Source organism: Macaca fascicularis, chromosome 15 (genome assembly GCF_037993035.2).
Source record: "Macaca fascicularis isolate 582-1 chromosome 15, T2T-MFA8v1.1".
NCBI classification, from domain to species: Eukaryota; Metazoa; Chordata; class Mammalia; order Primates; family Cercopithecidae; genus Macaca; species Macaca fascicularis.
In genome coordinates this window covers 115,579,561-115,597,467 of record NC_088389.1, presented here as the reverse complement: position 1 = coordinate 115,597,467, position 17,907 = coordinate 115,579,561, and the positions used below count along the sequence as shown (strand labels likewise).

Sequence of the window (17,907 nt, the reverse complement as noted above, 5' to 3'; positions counted from 1 at the left end):
TTGGGGAACAGAACACATCTTACTTGGTATTTATACATTAAAGAGGCATGGTTAAGAACTATGTCTGCAATACTATCTTGGATTAATTCAGCCATTTCACCCATCCAAGGTGTTTGCCCCAACCATAGGCATTCCCTGTGGGGGAATGTGAAAAGTGGGGAGCACTACTAATATTCTACCTACACATTTTTTTTTGTCAAAGCCTTCTTGAACCAATTCACATTTTCAACCCAGGGAATCTCTCAAAGGTAACAAGTAGGCTAAGATAATTTCTTCTTGCTCAATACTCACTGGAGATGAAGAATACTCTCCTACTTAAGTAATAATTCTGTGTAGGCAGGGAAACTTTAATTGTAGAAAAAGTATTATGTAAATGTAACTTATTTAATTAAAAAGGGAAAAAAAAAACCTTCACAGGAAGTAACTGTTTTAAAGCGATGAGAGAACTTGTTTGCCATGCTGCAGCCTGTAAGTGGTTCACTAGTAGATTTTCAAAATGATATATTCATTATCAAGAGAAATGATAACAGCCTTCTGCTTTTAGGCAAGATGCAGTAATAACCAAAAAATGGCTTCATATGTGAAATAATTGTTTTCACAACACTAGACAATAGGCAATGAAGGGCAGTGAGTGATCCGAGAGATGTGAAACAAACATTGTTAGCTCAATTCATTGAGAGGGACAAAGTGGGGAGCCCAGGAGTCCAGCAAGCTCCCTAAGTTGAGGAGATGAAGCTGAGAGTCTGGGGAGATCAAAGTGGCTAGCGTTGAAAGGACAGAATACCAGAGAAGAGAGAGCTGCACATAGAAAGAACTCAAGATCTGCAGAGGATGCCCGTTAAATACTGAGCCGAGTTCTGATCAGTGCATGCATGTGAGGATACTATTTATGGCTGAAGGAAGAACTTCCCAAACGATCTGAGAAAACAGTGCCCAGTGCTCACACGGGGTGAGAAATAAAGCTGGTTCCTATGAAGCAGGGTGAGGACCTCAGGATTCATGGGGCATTGGGCAGAGTACATAGGAGGATCGTGCCTCAATAGTGGGAAATAAGCCCTAAAGTAAGCATCGCCCTAAGGTATTCTTGACCAATAAATCTTAACAGTAACACACAAAAGGATCGAACTGTTCCTATGCAATATAAATGCATTCCATAACAAAGCTCAGAAATATTTATAGGAATACAAAAACATCCAGCATCCAACAAGGTGAAATTCACAACATCTGGCATCCAACTTAAAAGTACTAGGCATGCAAAGGAGCAGAAAATATGACCCACAATGGGGAGAAAACTCAATCAATGGAAACTGGTCAAGAATAGACACAGATGTTAGAAATACAGACAAATACATTGAAATATTCATTATGACAATATTCCATATGCTTAGTTAGAGACATGGTAGATATAAGAAAAAGCCCATATTGAACTTCCAGAAATGAAAACTGCAAAGCGTGAAATGGAAACTATACTGGATGAGAATAATGGAAAATTAGACACTGCAGGAGAAAAAATTACTGAACTTGGTGACATAATAACAAAAACTATCCAAAATGAAACACACAGAAAAAAACAGAATTCAAAAACATGGACACAGCTCAGTGAGCCACAAGACAGTGACAAGTGGCTTATTATAAGTGAAATTGGAGTCCACAGGGGGTTGGTGGGAAAAGCAGAATAAATATTTGAGCAAATAATAACCAAAAAATTCTGAACTGATGAAAACTATAAACTCACAAGTCCAAGAAATCCAGTGAACCCAAGCACATAAATATAAATACAACAATACCAAGGCATACCATAATCAAATTGCCCAAGACCAGCAATAAAGAGAAAATCTTAAAAGTAGCCAGAGCAAAAAGAAGCATTAACACAGAAGAACAAAGATCTCCCACTGAGAAACTCTAGTGTAATTTTTTTTGAGCAATTATTTTGTATCACTTCAATTTATAGCTCTCAACTTTTAAATCAGGGGCTCATTGCAAATAAAGAAACAGATGCTATCATGGTGCATAAGGTCAATGTGACAGATAATTTTCTTTGATGACCCCAAAGCCATTTGCTTCCTTTTTATCTGTAGCAGAATTGTAGTTTTATCTAGGTCTTTGGTAATAAGTCATTGATCTCTGGCGAGTGAGCTCAACTCTTAGTGTTACCCACCTCTGGCCAATGAGGTATAAGGAGAAGTCTTTGCAGAGAGGATGTTCTGGGAAAGATTTATGCTCTGATGGAAAAAGATGTGCAGGAAAAACAATCTGCTCCCTGCAGCAACCTGGCATTCCTCTTCGGATTGCAGTTTTAATGTTTGGAGTTGCTGCAGCCATCTTGCTGCCAGGAGGGAAAGACCAAGGACATCTCCAGTGCCATTCCTCAGCTCTGACACTGGCAAGCCTCTGAACCAATCAGAAATTGCCTGCTTCTGAACTTCCTTTCACTTGAGTAAAACAATCTCCTATCTGCTTAGCCAGCTTTAGTAGTATATTGCTTCCTTGGGCTAAACACATTACTGACTGATATGATCATAAGGGTAGAAAAGGAAATCAGAGACTTGAATATTTGTCTCCAGGCTCCAAATTGGATGCTTTTCCCTCTGTACCCCAGCTAACTCTTTGTTGCCAGCTTACTTGTAAAAGTGGCTCTGGTCTGAGTGATGCAAAAGCATAGGACATCACAGGCATGAGAAAGCTGAGACCCAACTGTTTCAAAACTCAAGGAGGAGAGACCTCTCAGGACCTTGAGGCATCAGAGTCCTTATGCCCCATCCAAGCCAATGGGCAATGTCCACTTTTCCCTACCATCATTCCCAGCGCACCTGGAAGCATACCTAATTTCTGAATGTAGCACTTCTACGTATAAAGTATAGGGGCTAGTGATTTCAAGAAAAAGAGACTCAGAAGACTGAAAAAAAGGGGGACAGATGGATTTACCCATCTACTGCTAGCATTCTTCACCAGTTGGGTGAAGGATGGGACCAAGAACTGGAATAACGTATCTCCATGCTGGTTTCCAAAACTTTCTATAGCCTTTGTTAAAAGATCACGAGGCACAGCAATAGATTAAAGGCTCTGAGGAGTTCTGCAGCAAGCAAAGAGATTGCTGACCTTATGATTACAAGATCACTTTTTTTGAAGCACACCCACTGACAACTGATGAGTGAGACCCTGCTCTAGGCAAATCAAGTAAGTACAGAGGTGAAGATGTTGGGATCTGTTTGGCAGGTCTATTTCATTAACCATATGACATATCAGAATGCAGTCTAATATGTCATTTTCCAATGTAGATACTCTCAGTGGCTCCACACTGCCAAAAGGATCAAGTCCAAAGTCTTTGGTATGGCAAAACCCCCTGTGAAACATGATCATAGCCTCAAGAGCCTATTTTGTTAGCCTCAGAAGAATAGCAAAGACCCCATTCCTGGACTACACACTGTGACGTTTACATTGCCATCTCTCCTTATATCCTACTTTCTGTCTTCCTCTCTATCCTGGCCTAGGGCCTTCTTGCAAATGGAACAATTTGGGGTCTATATCTTAAACACCAGCTCAAATGTTGTGTCCCTGAGAACCCTACTCTGAGTTTCCAAAGTAGGCTGAAGGCTTCCTCCTTTGGGTTCCCATTTTGTATCTATATTACAGCATTTATCACATTGTATTAAAATGTCTAGGAACTCCTCAAAGTAGAGCCTATGTGCCTTTCTTTAAAAAGTCTGGATGATTTTTGCATCTACTATTGCATCTAGCACATAGTAGTTGTTTCATAAATATGTACTAAGAAAATGAATGAATGAGAGGACTCTTACGCTCACCCTGTGGCAACTCCAAAGCATATGTAAAAGGTTCTTAGGAAGGCCTGAATACAAATTAAACCAACTTAGAACCTTGAAATGATTTATACCAGTCTAGTTTAATACACAAATAGTCTGAACTCAATAGACTTCTCCCTGGCAGACGGGTTCCTCTGAACTGTGCTCTAAGTGTTGTGAGAAGCATTAATTGAAGATTATTTCATAAAATAAACAACCTCTTATGGTTTTAAGTCCAGTTTAATCAAAAGAGTCCAAACAGAAAGATCTATAATTGTGCATGTGAAAGCTAAGAGTCATTGTCTAAGTATTATACAGTGATGGGAAAAATAAGAAAACGATCCATGCAAGTGAGGGTCAATGACAGAGAGGACATCCCTCTTTTAGGAAGGAATTGGGTTGCTCCTTAAATTGAATATTGTGCCTGGTTTCAAAGGTTCTAGACATAGTTTACAGGAGGAAACTTTCTTATTATGGTAATAAATAGAAGTAAGTTTTAGCCCTAGGCTCTTCACTGCAAAGAAAATGTTGTCTAAGATAAGGATATTCCTATATTCCTAGCTTTACTTCCTGAAGTCAACACTCCTAGCTTCAAAGTCAGACCCAGGTACAAATCTGAGTGCCATCTTTATTCACCTGCAGGGCTACAAAGGCACACACAAAAGTGGGAGTCCTGGTGGGAGTCCTGTTCAACAATCATGTACTGACCACCTCATATGCACCATGCACTGTGCCAGTTTGTGCAGAAACAAAGATGTGTAAGATTTATCTTCCATCTGCTCTCATATTAATGAAAGACATAGATATGAGCCAGTTTCCTTGACGCAAGGTACAAGGTGCTGTATGCTGTGATGCCTATTTGTATGGAGTATGGAGAAATCATATATTTGTGAGCAATTATTCTGCTAAGAGGAAGTCAGGAAGGAGGTGAAATTGAAAACTCCTCTTATGTTGCTCCTCATAGAGGGAATGGCGTTAGTACATGGGACAACAAGATGGTAAAAAAAGCCATCTGTGGAATGAGTCCATCTTTCTATTAATCAATCAGTCAATCAATCAGTTTATACATCCCTCCATCCATCTACCTACCTATCTTGAAATATTCACATTACATAAAAATATTTCTTAAAAATAAACACATTCTTTTTAAAGACCAAGGAGAGATGGTTAACTCTTGATTATTTCTTACCTGCTTGGCCAGATCTTAAATTATCTAAACCTTCTCCTCCCTTCTGTGGCTCAGGACTTTATTTTCCAGTTCATTAACCCTTGGAATCTCCAAGGTGAGCAGGATAAGGTGAAAGGTGCTAAAGTTCACATCTGTTCATCTGGCCACTTGCTGTATTAGCTGGTCTTGGTACCACATGTCTTCCTTTCTCTTCGCAGTTGATAAACTGGGAGTGGGTATCTAATGATGATTTCCCGGAATTTGTTGCTGACATCACTTTAACACTTTAAAGTTCTGCCCTGGCCTTGCTCAGCCAAGTTATATTCATTTGTTTCTTTAAACGTCTACTATAAATCACTTTGCTTATTCTTCTTCCTTTTCTTAAGTGGAAGATAAATTAAAGGACAGGGTTTCTTACCACTCCAACATAAGCTGAAGCCCAAGGGAGAACAAGACTTAACAGCTAGGATTTCAGATGTTTGGGGCCCTCCACTCATCAACAGATCACATGCATTTTAAGCATATGTTAAAACCAAACAGTGAAAACCACCCAAAGGGCACATTACAAACATTTCAACGGGCTCAGTGCAACATAGTCATGACCAAGTAGAGTGAGACCCTAGGTCTCCAACAGGCAGAATGTGACCAAAATCTGGTTCTGATGTTTCTTAAATGTCAGGTTTTGCCAGTGGAGGAAACAAACAAACAAACAAACAAAAAAACAAAATAAAAGACTGGTACTGCAGAGCTGCTAATGAAAACATTCAGAGAACATAAATGCTAGAATAATTTTGGACCCACCATGTCGGGCTGGTTTCAATGCAAATGTAGTGTTCCGATTTCTCCCTTCATTGGGAAGGTATAATTAGCTCAGCTGCAACAGGGTGGATGCCTGGAGGCAGCCATTTCCTGGTGCTACCAGCTCCCCTGTAACGAAGGAACAGCTGCCACCCACCCCTCCTGCCATGAATTACACAGAGACATGGCTATCCCTCAAGGCTGCTTATAAGCCACCATGAACGGAAGGCTTGGACTTCTAGTGGGAATGGTTCTTGCTTAAAGATAAAGAACATTTTATGCAGTTCAGTTGACTCTGAGCCCAATCACCATTTTTCCACATAAGATAGTCCTTGTCAGAAAACAAAAACCAAAGCAAACCAAAAAACCCATACACAACCGTCTCCCATTACTGCGACGGAAAGAATTTTTAACATTGGTGATGACAGCTCACATCAGCTAAAGCAGCTTCTCACCTTGGAATTCAATGCAGAGTGTTGAAGAGGATAGGGAGAAAATAATGAAAAATTTTTTAAAAAAAAATTACTTAAGGTGCCGGCAAATGAGAAACCTGAACTGTAAGGAGAACACATTACCCCAGCTATGGTGACAGAGAAGTTGAAGAGACACTGTGAAGGGGATGGGTCCAAGGTTAAGCTTTTAAGCGCCCCAATAGGTGAATGACTGATGTAAAAGCAAGAGTGCTCTGGGACTTAGCCACTGCAGGAGACACTGGAGTTCTCCTGCAAAACAGATCAACAGCTTCTGCTTGTCCACTTGACAAACTCAACAGAATGGACCCCATCAATATGTCAATAAGCAAACATCTCCCAAGAGCCAGTTCTATGACGGCAAATACTCACTTTCACGAAACGAAAAGGTGAACCATCATTCTGAAATTCTAGACAAGGCAAAATAAAGTGTCATTTCCTTGTTTCCCTAGGCTGCTAGCAAATTGTCAGGTTTTGCATCCATCATTCACCTCCCTACGCAGTCCTGCCCATTTCCATCTGCAACAGAGGCCATTGCCAGGCTGGTTCTTTCCCCTCATCCTGAATGGAAAAACCAAATAAAAACTAACCCTGCAACTGCAAATGAGTAGTGACCATGGGGGGCTGGGGGGTGGGGGTGAAATTAACGTGGCATCTGGAGCACATTTCTTAGTGACTCAGCCAGTTCCAAGATCATGTAACAAATAAAGGAACTGGGAATTGTTATTCTTCCCATCACTTCAGAAGAAAGTACTTCAGAATATTGTCACCTAAGTGGAGGACTTTCTTTTTAACATATAATAAAATATGGTAGGCAGCAAAGTCCAGTGTTTTTACAATGTGTAAATAAATGAACAAGATTAATTTCTTATGTTCATAATGATGGTCACTGTTTTACTATTGTTTTCCTTTTCAAGCTTTTTTTTTTTTTCTTTTTTTTGAGATATAATTCAGGTACCATAATATTTAGCCTTTAAAGTGAATGATTCAGTATTTTTTCAGTATATGATTAATGTTGTACAATTGCCACCACTGTATATACTTCTAGCACATTTTCATCACCCCCAAAAGAAACACTGTACCCAGTAGCAGTCAATTCCCATTCTTCCTCCCCCCATCTCCTGGTAACCACTACTTCCTGCCTCTATGGATTTGCCTCTTCTGGACATTTCATATAAATGGAATCATACAGTATGTGGCCTTTTGGGTCTCACTTCTTTCACTTAGCACACTGTTTTAGAGGTTCATCTGTGTTGCAGCATGAATCAGTACTTTATTCTTTTGTACTGCTGAATAATATTCTACTGTATGGATTACCACATTTTGTTTATTTGTTGATCAGTTGATGGACAGTAAACTTGTTTCCACTTTTTAGCTCTTAATAATAATACTACCATGCACATTTGTGTTCAAGTTTTTGTGCAAACACATTATTTCAGTTCTCTTGGGTATATGCCTAGCAGTAGAATTACTGAATTACATGGTAACTCTATGTTGAACATTTTGAGGAACTACCAAATGGTTTTCCAAACCAGCTTCACCATTTCATATTCCCACCAGGAGAGTACCAGAGTTTCAATTTCTCTACATCCTGGCTAACACTTGCTATTGTAGTCACCTCAGGGGGTGTGAAATGGTATCTTATTGTGAGTTTTCTTTGCATTTTCCCTAAAGACTAATGATGTCACCCATCTTTTCATGTGTTTGTTGACCATGTGGATAATGTCTTTGGAGAAATGTCTATTCAGAACCTTCTTCTACTTTTGAATGGAGTGATTTTATCTTTTTATTGTTGAGATTTTGGGTACTTTTCTTTAAATTATTTTTGGAGATTCCTAGAGAGGAGGATGCCAGGTTCCATCCAGTTAAGTCCTAGCTTTGGGGATGAAGTGTATGTGTATTGATTTGGGTAATAATTAGGTGGAAAAACTTATTGAGCACTCACTTTTTGTGTCAGGCACGTTGAACCCTTTACTAATACCACGGAGAGAAAGCCTTTGCCTGGGCCACATGTCCCTCCCTTGGGTGCTCATCAAGAACAGCAAAGTTTTTCCTCAGAGAATCATCCATGTGTTTCCCTGCCCCATCAAGGAAGGGAGAACTTTCATCAAGGTGTAGAACTAGCAGAGGAGACACCTCTTTGGTAGGTAAAATCTCCCCCATGTTTTAGATATCTTGAACAAACTAGTCATTGATTTTAAGCTACATTTTGAACACTTGAAGTTAAGAGTGTGCCCCCATCTCCTGAAAATACACCCAAGAGAATCCTTTTCCATGTGGTCTCTATTCATTTTTTGCCATACAAGATGTAAACAATGCTTATCAAGGTGACCAAGAAGAAAAACGCCACAAAACAGTCAAATGAAGAATAATGGAGCACGACAATAGATTCATTTTCTTACACTAATTATAGCAAAGTTCACTCCACTAAAATGCAGAGGCCATAGAGGTGAGCAAGGCTGTAGGAAGGGGGATAGGAAATAAACTGAGAAGGTGCCTCCTCAAAAATAAATAACAATGAGAAGAGCAAAGCTAGCATCTTCAACAGCCCTACCCCATTATGAAAGGTAGCCAGTTCTGTGCTTTATGCTCTGAAGCTACAGACACCAGGACATTTACTCCCTTCCTTCATTTTCCCTTCCTCTCTCCTGGAAAAACAAGCAAAACACGCAAGAAAATCAAATTGAGGGTTGATAGAAAATTAAATCGAAGTGGTAGAACACCACCCCGAATCTTCACTCTAAATATCACAACTTCAGCATTTCCAGAAATTCCCTTCTGTCTCATGTCCAAGTTCCAAAATCTCAGTTAACAAAGTTAACATATCCTACGGGCCAGTTCTAGGTCATCAGTGGATTCGAGTCACTGTCTATAACTCTGTCTCTCAGTGATTTCAGTGGTGGAAACACCAGACAAGCTGTGTGGAAGTGTCTAAGAATAGGCAGGACAGAACTTCTTCCATCTCACCAAGCTAAACCGCTTTCAACCAAGATGGTGCTTGGAGGGAATTTCCAAAGTCCAGTGTACTATTATTTATGTGAACAAGTTCACTTCAGTTCAAATCTCAAACAAAGGCTCCAGACATAATTTCACAAAATCAAAGCCAAACCGCAGCATCCTTTAACCTCACCAGGAATTCCCCCAGGCCCTCAGGTTTCTCTGGAAGGATTCTCACACTGAGGACTTCACTCTTGGAGATCTCACCCACCATGCTGGAGTGCCAAGAGCAGGGTGGGTGCTATGGACTGACCTGTGTCCCCCAAAAACTTATATGTTGATAACCTCACCTCCAGGATCTCAGAATGTGACTGTATTTGGAGATAAGACTTTAAATAGGTGATTAAATTAAAATGAGACCATTAGGGTGGGACGCAATCCAATCTGACTGGTGTCCTTAAAAGAAGAGGAAATTTAGACATCAAGGGAAAGATTGGGAGGTCACACACACATAAAAACCATCCCATGTGAGGACACAGTGAGAAGGCTGCCACCTGCAAGCCAAGGAGCAAGACCTCAGAAGGAACCAAGCCCACTGACACCTTGAGCTTGGACTTCCAGCTTCCGGAGCCACGAGAAACACACGTTTGTTGTTTAAGCCACCCAGTCGTGATACTTTGTTAGGACAGCCTCAGCAAACAAATACAGCAGAGGTCCCGCAGGGAAAGAGGTCCCTGGGGCCTCTGATCTGCACAGCTACTCACCCTGTAGTAGTCAGTGCTGTACACGTCCCGGGACATCCCGAAGTCCCCGATTTTCACCAGCAAATTCTCGCCGACCAGGCAGTTCCTGGTGGCCAGGTCGCGGTGCACGAAGTGCTGGGACGCCAGGTAGACCATGCCCGCGGCGATCTGCTGGGCTATATGCAGCATCTGTGACTGCGTCAGCTCCGTGGGCGGGTTGCCCTCAGCCATCAGCACGGCATCAGGGCCGTGTGCCCTGGGGGAGGACATGGAGAATGAAGCTGGGGGCCTCAGCATTTTCACTCCAGGGGCCCTTTGCCCCTGCCCCTCCCCGTCGTTTCTGCTAAGCTTCTCACCCCCACCCTGTCAGCTGCTGGTGCTAAAAGATGCTGCCTGACTTAGCATGAAGAGGAGACAAAGGTGCTTCACACAGTCGTACTTCTGAAGTCCCGAGAGCATCCAGGCTGCTCTGTTTCCCAAAGATTCTGGAATTCCCAGGACCCCATGGGCCTGAATATCCCTCTTCCCTCCAGTGCACAGACAGGTTGACATTTTAGGGGTTCAGGCACTGGCCAGGGCCCCTTGACCCCGAGAAACAGCAGGTAGGTGAAGGAAGACAAAACCAAAAACAAAACACTGGGGGAAAGATGGACTCTCCTCGAGGGATGCACATGGCAGCCCAGTGGGTCCCCACCCCTCCCCACCCCTCCCCACCTAGCCAGATTATGCCAGACTATGCCAGAGCACCCCGCAACCATGCTGATTCCTCCAGAGTATCCCCACCGGCACCAGAGCTGGGCAGCCTGCGGCCTTCCACAGTCCGCCTGATTTGCGGCCAGGCATGGTTTTGAAGCTACCCCTGGCTCTCTCAAGCCCAGTTCAACGACAGAGTCCGAGGGCATTCTCAACCTGGATGTTCATTCCCAATACAAAATACCATCGCTTTCTGTCCACCCCTCCTCCAACCTCCGCTCAACACGGGCTATGGCCAACACATATGAGAACTGTTTTGAACCCACAGCCTGTTTATTCTTTTGCTGGGGAAAATTTTCTTGTTTACACTATGGGGAGGGGGACTATGATTTTTTAAATCTTATTTTTCTTCTGTCTTACACACCTGGCCTCTCCCCAGCTATGTGATGACTTAGGGCATCCTAACACGCATGTGCTGCAGGGGTGGGAGGATCCGCGTCTTAGGATGCCGCCCTCAGCGCGGCGGGCCCTGCTGTGACATCCTGCGCTGTGAGCCAAGATGGGCGTCATTGCCCCTGGTGGCCTGAGGGGGCGCTGCAGTGCAAGGAATAAAGGCGGGGTTTACTGCCGGGCTCTGCCCTGGCGTGGCCAAAGGGCTTCTCCCTTGGAAAGGAAAGATCTCCCTCAAGACATTTTGAAACACTTGGAATGAATATAGAGGTTTTTCCATAAATGTTAAAGTGGGTAACCTCACCTGCAGGGTTTCAGAGCCCTGTGAGTATCTGAAACTGAGAAAGTCAGAATTGTCTGAGAACACACGTCAGGGTTTGCCCTGCCTCTCCGCCCTCCTTCCCCAAAATTACTCAAGCCACAGGCGTATCCCCACTTCCATCCTGGCTCCAGCCTACAGTGACTCGCCTTCCCTTTGATTTCGGGAGGCATTCTGCCACCAGGTCTTTCATTCCGGTATTCTAAGGGAATGAGCACTGGACAAGGAGTTAGGGGCTCTCCCAGGCCCACCAGGTCCAGTGTCATGATCCAGGGAAGCCCTTTAATTTCTCTCATGTGCTATTTCTTCATTAGTCAAAAATACAGGGGAATATTATACTGGCCATACTTAGACCCTGGCCGTGCTGGTGCTTGATATATGGCTTTTGGATGAATAGGTCCCTCCTGTCTCTAAATACCTGGATTTAACCATTCCCTAGGGAGGAGTTTCCTGTTTTTGTACAAGCCAGTCTACTCAAACCACAACCCCCAGCTGCCTCTTGTCACATTGAGGAACAATACTGGGAAAAAGCTCCAGGCCTTTCTTCAGCACAAAAGCACATATTCAAGGTAAGAAGCAGCGCAGTGGCCAAAGCTCCAGGATATGTGAAATGAATTTGGACCCTGTCCCACACTCGCTGTGTGATCTTGGGTGAGTTACATAACCTCTCTGGGCTTATTTCCTCACTCTGTAAATTGGAGATACTAACTGCCCCTTGCTAAGGGCATTGATGTGAGGAGAATTGACACTGTGTTTGCATAGTACTTCGTGGCCTTTCACAGGAAAACCAGGGAGAAAGGCTTTGCAAACAAAGAGTCTCTTTAAAAATGAAATGGAGAGGTGATGTGAAAACACAAGTTATCCTCTGTGCGTTAGTTTTTGTAACTGGCCTGTAACAGGGCTCTTCAGAATACCAGAGGGTGAGCCCTTTCCACCTCACTAAAGGTGAATCAGGCCTAACCCTTTCAAGCGCTGAGGGGCCCCGGGAAAATTACCAATGTTTTCACTTGTCTTCCTTAACTCTACTGTGACCTCAGCACCAGAAGGGGCTAGGGTGCACACAAACTAAAGAAAACCTGAAATAAAGACCAAGAGAGTCGTTCAGAATTTAATCTTCATAGATACCATTTAAAGACTAAAATAATTGGTTGATTGGCCACAGCCTTATATCAGTTCCAGAAAACTAATCTACTTTAAATGTCTCTCAGAGGCAAAGGCTCCAGGATAGAGGAAAAGTTAGATGTCCGTGCAAAAGGCCACCTCTGCACAAAATTCTATCCTCCAACCCCACACTCTGCAGACGTCAGGAAGCTGGTGGCCCTCTAATGCCTAATGCACTTTGTATTAGTATGTGTGGGTTGGGGGAGACTTCTGGATTTTTAAACAGTCATTTCCCCTGTTTATATCTGGGTATTTGCTGTTCGACTTTTTGAACAAGCCTCTTTAAATAAAAGAAGCCTCTGGATGCTTTCTCTGAGCAGAACATACTGCTGTAAAAAGTGGGTAGGTGGGTCTGCTGCACAAGTCCTTAAGAGGATCGAAATACAGTTAACGATGCAATCCTCTGCTTTCACTTTCCCAGGTCCTCATGAAGTCTTAGAAATAAAAACACGTTTCATCTCTTCCAGGAGGACGTTCCTTAAGTGGTTAAAAAAAAAAAGCACCATCAGCTCCCTGGCTTTGGAAGCAAGTAGCAGGTTCATGGGCCTGACTTAGCTGTCCGGTTCTCTCCATCGTGGGTTACAGCCAGCACTGCACTAACTGCTCCGGCCCCAGGGTTCTATAGCGCACCACTTTCCTTCTGGTCTTTTTAACAACCGCCTCGGCAGAGTGGTTAAGATCATGAGGTTTTGCAGCCAGGGGCTGCAGGTTTGAGTCTCGGCTCTGTCATCTGCTACTTGTGTGATTCAGTTTCCCCTACTGTAACGTAGGAATGATGGCAAGGATGGGTTATACCCTACAAGATATTAAAATGCTTAGAAAGTTCAATAAACGCTAGCTGTTAGAGTTTGAAAAATAGTAGTCTATCTTTCCCCTCATTAGAAGGGAACTCTGGACAGATTCTAAGAGGAAAAATCATGAAACCCTTGCAAGCAAAGACATGTGTTTTATTCCTCATTTCCCCCCCCCTAACTAGCATAGAGCCTGGCCATGCTGGTGCTTGATAGATGGCTTTTGGATGAATAAAGAGAGTAGGGAGACAAGAGAAGACATCTGTCTTTATAGGACAGAGCTGATGACAGCTGGAGACTTTTCATGGCAGCTAAGTGCCCAGTTCCCTTGCGGAAAGAGGACAGCCTATATTTGCAGCATGTTAGTGCACCTGAGAACTAGACTCTTGGCATGGCAGACCTCTTGTTCCCAGAGTTTAGCAGGTTCTGAAACCAAGCAGGCTAGGTTTCCAATTGCTCCACAGCCTGTGCAAGGTGCCAAGGGAGAACCAGGTGCCTGTTCCTTCTGCAAGGCAGGAAGGAGAGCTAGGGAGAAGGAGAGGCTGAGTGAGAAAGTGAAAGAATCAAGTTGCAACACACACACACACACACACACATTCATGTATGTACAGACACACTGTGAGCTCACAGAAGCATTTAATTGCATCCAGGTGAGCACATTTGGACTTCTTATGCTATAGTTTTTGGAAAGCACCATTTTGTATTAGGGAAGTAGACTGGGGCATGGGAACAATGCGAAAATATTTCTCCTAGAAGCAGCCGGACCTCAACCACATTCAACTTTTTTCTTCCTTTTATGTTAGAGCTGACAAGACAATGTTCAAAAGTCATCCCCTGTCCTATCACTTACAAGAAAAATTTTGCTGACATAGGATAATGCATTAGGATTGTCTCAGAATACTGCAAATTGGCCACATATTCCTAATCCCACCTGGCATTTCCTCACCCACACAATCATAGGAAAAGTAGAGAACAGGGATCCAGCCCAGCAAAGAAAAACTAAATTGCACGTGGATCTACGAGGCTAAAGAGGGTAAAAATGATCCAGACGGCACCAACCATGTGATGCCATTTCTAAAAACAGCAGTATGTTCTTGCAGTGATTGACTGATTACTTAAACTGCAGTGTCTGAGTCTTACAGCAGATACATGCAGCTTACTGGGGCTGATTTCTGTGCAAAGCCCTCTTCAGCACCCATGGAAATGAGAGGTAGACAGAGAGTCCTAGGTGTTGCCATCACAAAAAGGTGCCACTTCCCCAGGATTTCAGATCTCTCAACCAAAATGAAGAGGAAATTGCGGCAGAGATGAACTATTGTGAAAGATTATGGGGGCAACCTTTCTTGATTACCTCTCAACCCAACAATGCACACACTAGACCTTGAGATGGATTAAATGATACCCCTTTCACAGGTAAGGAAACTGAGTTCAGCAAGGGCAGGCGAACAGCCTTTAACACTTTCCCAACTATTGCTATCTACCAAGATATCACAAGCAGCCCATTTGCTAATCTTTCCAAAATGAGGACTAGCTAAATTAAAAAAAAAAAAAAAAGAAAGAAAGAAAATTAGACCCAGATAAAACTTAGAGAGGATCCAAGGCAGGCCTACCTGAGAACAAGGTGACTGAGCGAACTGGGGTGGAGGCTCTTTTAAGGAACACCAGCAGCTTGATGCCGAATAGGAAGGAGAACCTGAATCTCCCGTCCTCACTATTGGGCCCTCTTACTCTTTAGGTTAATGATAATGTATGTGCCACTTCCATAGAAGCCAAAGCATCACTTGCCTTCCTTCCCCAAGGAGTATCTGGCTCAGCACATTTCTTCCCTTCCTTTGTAGATGCAGGAGAACACTCACTATGGACCCCACCAGGGTGATCACCAACTTCCTGCATCTTCTTAAACTCAGCTCTCCTTGTGATATCTCTTACCAAGGCAGCTGGTTTACCAGCTGACATCATTCCTGGCAGATTTCAAGCGTCTGCTCATTGAACGCTCCCTATTCGCTCCTACGCCAAGAGCTTTCTATACTTATTCTAGTTCAGTCCTCATGGCTACCCTGCCAGCTCAAGATTCTCATCAGAACAGCTAAGAGACTTGCCTGAGGTCACTCAGCTAATAATACCTGGACTGAGACTCAACTTCAGTGTCTGGAGGCCAAAAATCCCTACTGGTATCATCACGCAGCACGGTCTCCTCAAAAGTCACCCCTTATATTGTGTGAGTTAGCTTCACTGTTTCAAAGCAAGTTGACCTTTCTTCACAGATCACAGTCACTTGCAGCCATTTCTCACCTGCTCTACCTTGTGGTTCCTCCCAGTTTCCTATACCCACCACCCGAGGGAGGGAATTTCTTGAGAAGGCACAGCTGAACTAAAACCCAATCAGGGCCAGGTGTGGTGGCTCACGCCTGTATTCCCAGCACTTTGGGAGGCCAAGGGAGGCAGATCACTTGAGATCAGGAGTTCGAGACCAGTCTGGCCAACATGGCAAAACTCTGTCTTTACAAAAATATGAAAATTACCAGGCATGGTGGCACACGCCTGTAATCCCAGTTACTTGGGAGGTTGAGGTGGGAGAATTGCTTGAACCTGGGAGGTGGAGGTTGCAGTGAGCTGAGATCACACAACTGCACTCCAGCCCGGGTGACAGAGTGAGACTCTGTCTCAAAAAAAAAAAATAAAAAATAAATAAATAAATAAATAAATCCCACCCAATCAGGCCAATGCTAGAAATTCAAATGACACCCTAATCAGTAGCCCAGTGACTCCCTTTATAGTCAACATTTTCTCTTTCTTGCCTTGCCTTTTTCCGAAGACCCCACATCCCATAAAACTTCTCAGTTGAAGCTGTCCATCTTCTCATGACCTCAGGGTCTCTGCATAATCTGGAAGACTCCATAATCTGGAGTCTTCAATCAATGTTTTCACTTCCTTCTTTCTGAAGCTTTTCTTCTTTGGATTTTGATCTTTCCACTGTAGATCCTCTGAACTACTGGCCTCCCAGTTATTCTTTTTGTCCTTAGAATAAAGTCCAAGCACACACCCCACCCTTTCAGCCTTGACTCCTCCAGCTGTTTTTCTGCTTCCCTTCCTTACTGTTCATTCCACAGCCTGGGAACTTGAAAACTTCACTCTCACTGGACTGCACTTTCCATTGTGACACCTGGGCACCTTAGCTCTTCCCGTTTCCTTTGCCTTTAATCACACCACATGGCAAACTCCTACAGAACATCTAAGACCCATCCCAAATGCCCATGTCACATACCACTCAATGTAGCAAATGTTCAGTGAATGCAGACTGAATTGAGTTGGATCATTTGCATCTCACATTACATAGAACTCGTTGATTAAAGAAAAAGAACAAGACTGTCACTTTCTTTTTTCTCTCCTCCTTTCTCTGGCACACGCTGGTGTCATTATCAAATAAGACGCTTCGAGAAAGGTCCAGGGGTCCCTTGTTGCCTCCCACGAACCTGCCCCACTCCTGAACCCTGAAGTCCTGCTCGCTCCTGGAGCCCACCTCCCTGCCTCACTGTACCTGAGGAACTTGTTGAGGTCCCCGTGCTTCATGTACTCGAAGACCATGATGAGGGGGTCGCCCTCCACGCAGACGCCATAGAACTTGACGATGTGCTCATGCTGGAGGTTGGTCAGGAGCTCGGCCTCGCGGTGGAAGTCCTTGCGTGCATTGTCACTGGCATCCTTCAGGGTCTGGGGGTGGGCATCAAAAGAGAGGGATTACTTCAGTAGGCCCTATGCTACTGAGATAGGAAAGACATCCATCTCATTTGTTAGGCAAAAGATGAGAAAACAGCCTAGTTCCTATGGAAATAATGTTTGTGCTAATAACTGAGGAGTAACTCCTCAGGCATACACAAAGCTTTCCAGCTTATGACACACTTTCACAGAGGTTCTCTCATTAGGTTACAGACAGGAGGTCTTTTTAGGGTCCACATCCTTCCTAATCCTGGCCTGCACCCAATAATTCCCATGGGCTTCTCTCCCCTTGTTGGTGCCTGTTGTGCTTTCTGTGATGCGATGTGCAGCTTACCTCTGCTCAGATAAGATTTAAAAACTTTATGTTATGATTCTGTAGCAAGAAGAGTACAGTGAACCTTTGTGGACCCATCTCCAGCTTCAGCAACGATCACTTTGCCTGTCTTTATGTAGCACTGCACAGAGCCTTCTCCAGCCTGTGCTTACAAACACTGCCGGCTCACAAAACATCTCTGCCCAGCAAGCCACAAGAAGAGTGGTCACGCTGCCAAGGTGAAGATGCCCAGGGGCATGACAGCCAGGTTTTGGTGCCTTTAGTTCTCTGCTCAGATCACTCTGCCACCACAGTATCATAACATGGCAAAGCTGGCATTTAGTGATGCATATAATGTGCTGAGCTCTTGGCATGTGCCCATCACTGAGCCAGAGCTGTGATGGCATCAAGAAGGCAATGACCCAGATCCTGGCCTCAGGCGCTTATGGGCAAACAGGGAGATATGACATGTATATAAATAACTGCAATTCAAGCTCAAAACCCACTGTCCTGAATGAATCAGCACCTGCATCTCTCTCCAGCTCAA

General features: G+C 43.6%; 1 protein-coding gene across 14 annotated transcripts in view; it reads right to left on the bottom strand.

The window, feature by feature from the left end:
* The window catches only part of NTRK2 (neurotrophic receptor tyrosine kinase 2), a 365,115-nt gene that overhangs the window by 60,653 nt on the left and 286,555 nt on the right, over nt 1–17,907 (bottom strand). For all 14 annotated transcript variants that reach the window (XM_005582046.5, XM_074017737.1, XM_074017735.1 and 11 more), the window contains 2 exons: nt 16,869–17,041; nt 9,938–10,172 (listed from right to left, as the gene is read on the bottom strand). In XM_005582046.5, the coding sequence (XP_005582103.3) occupies nt 9,938–10,172; nt 16,869–17,041 (408 nt within the window). The remainder of the gene's footprint in view (nt 1–9,937; nt 10,173–16,868; nt 17,042–17,907) is intronic.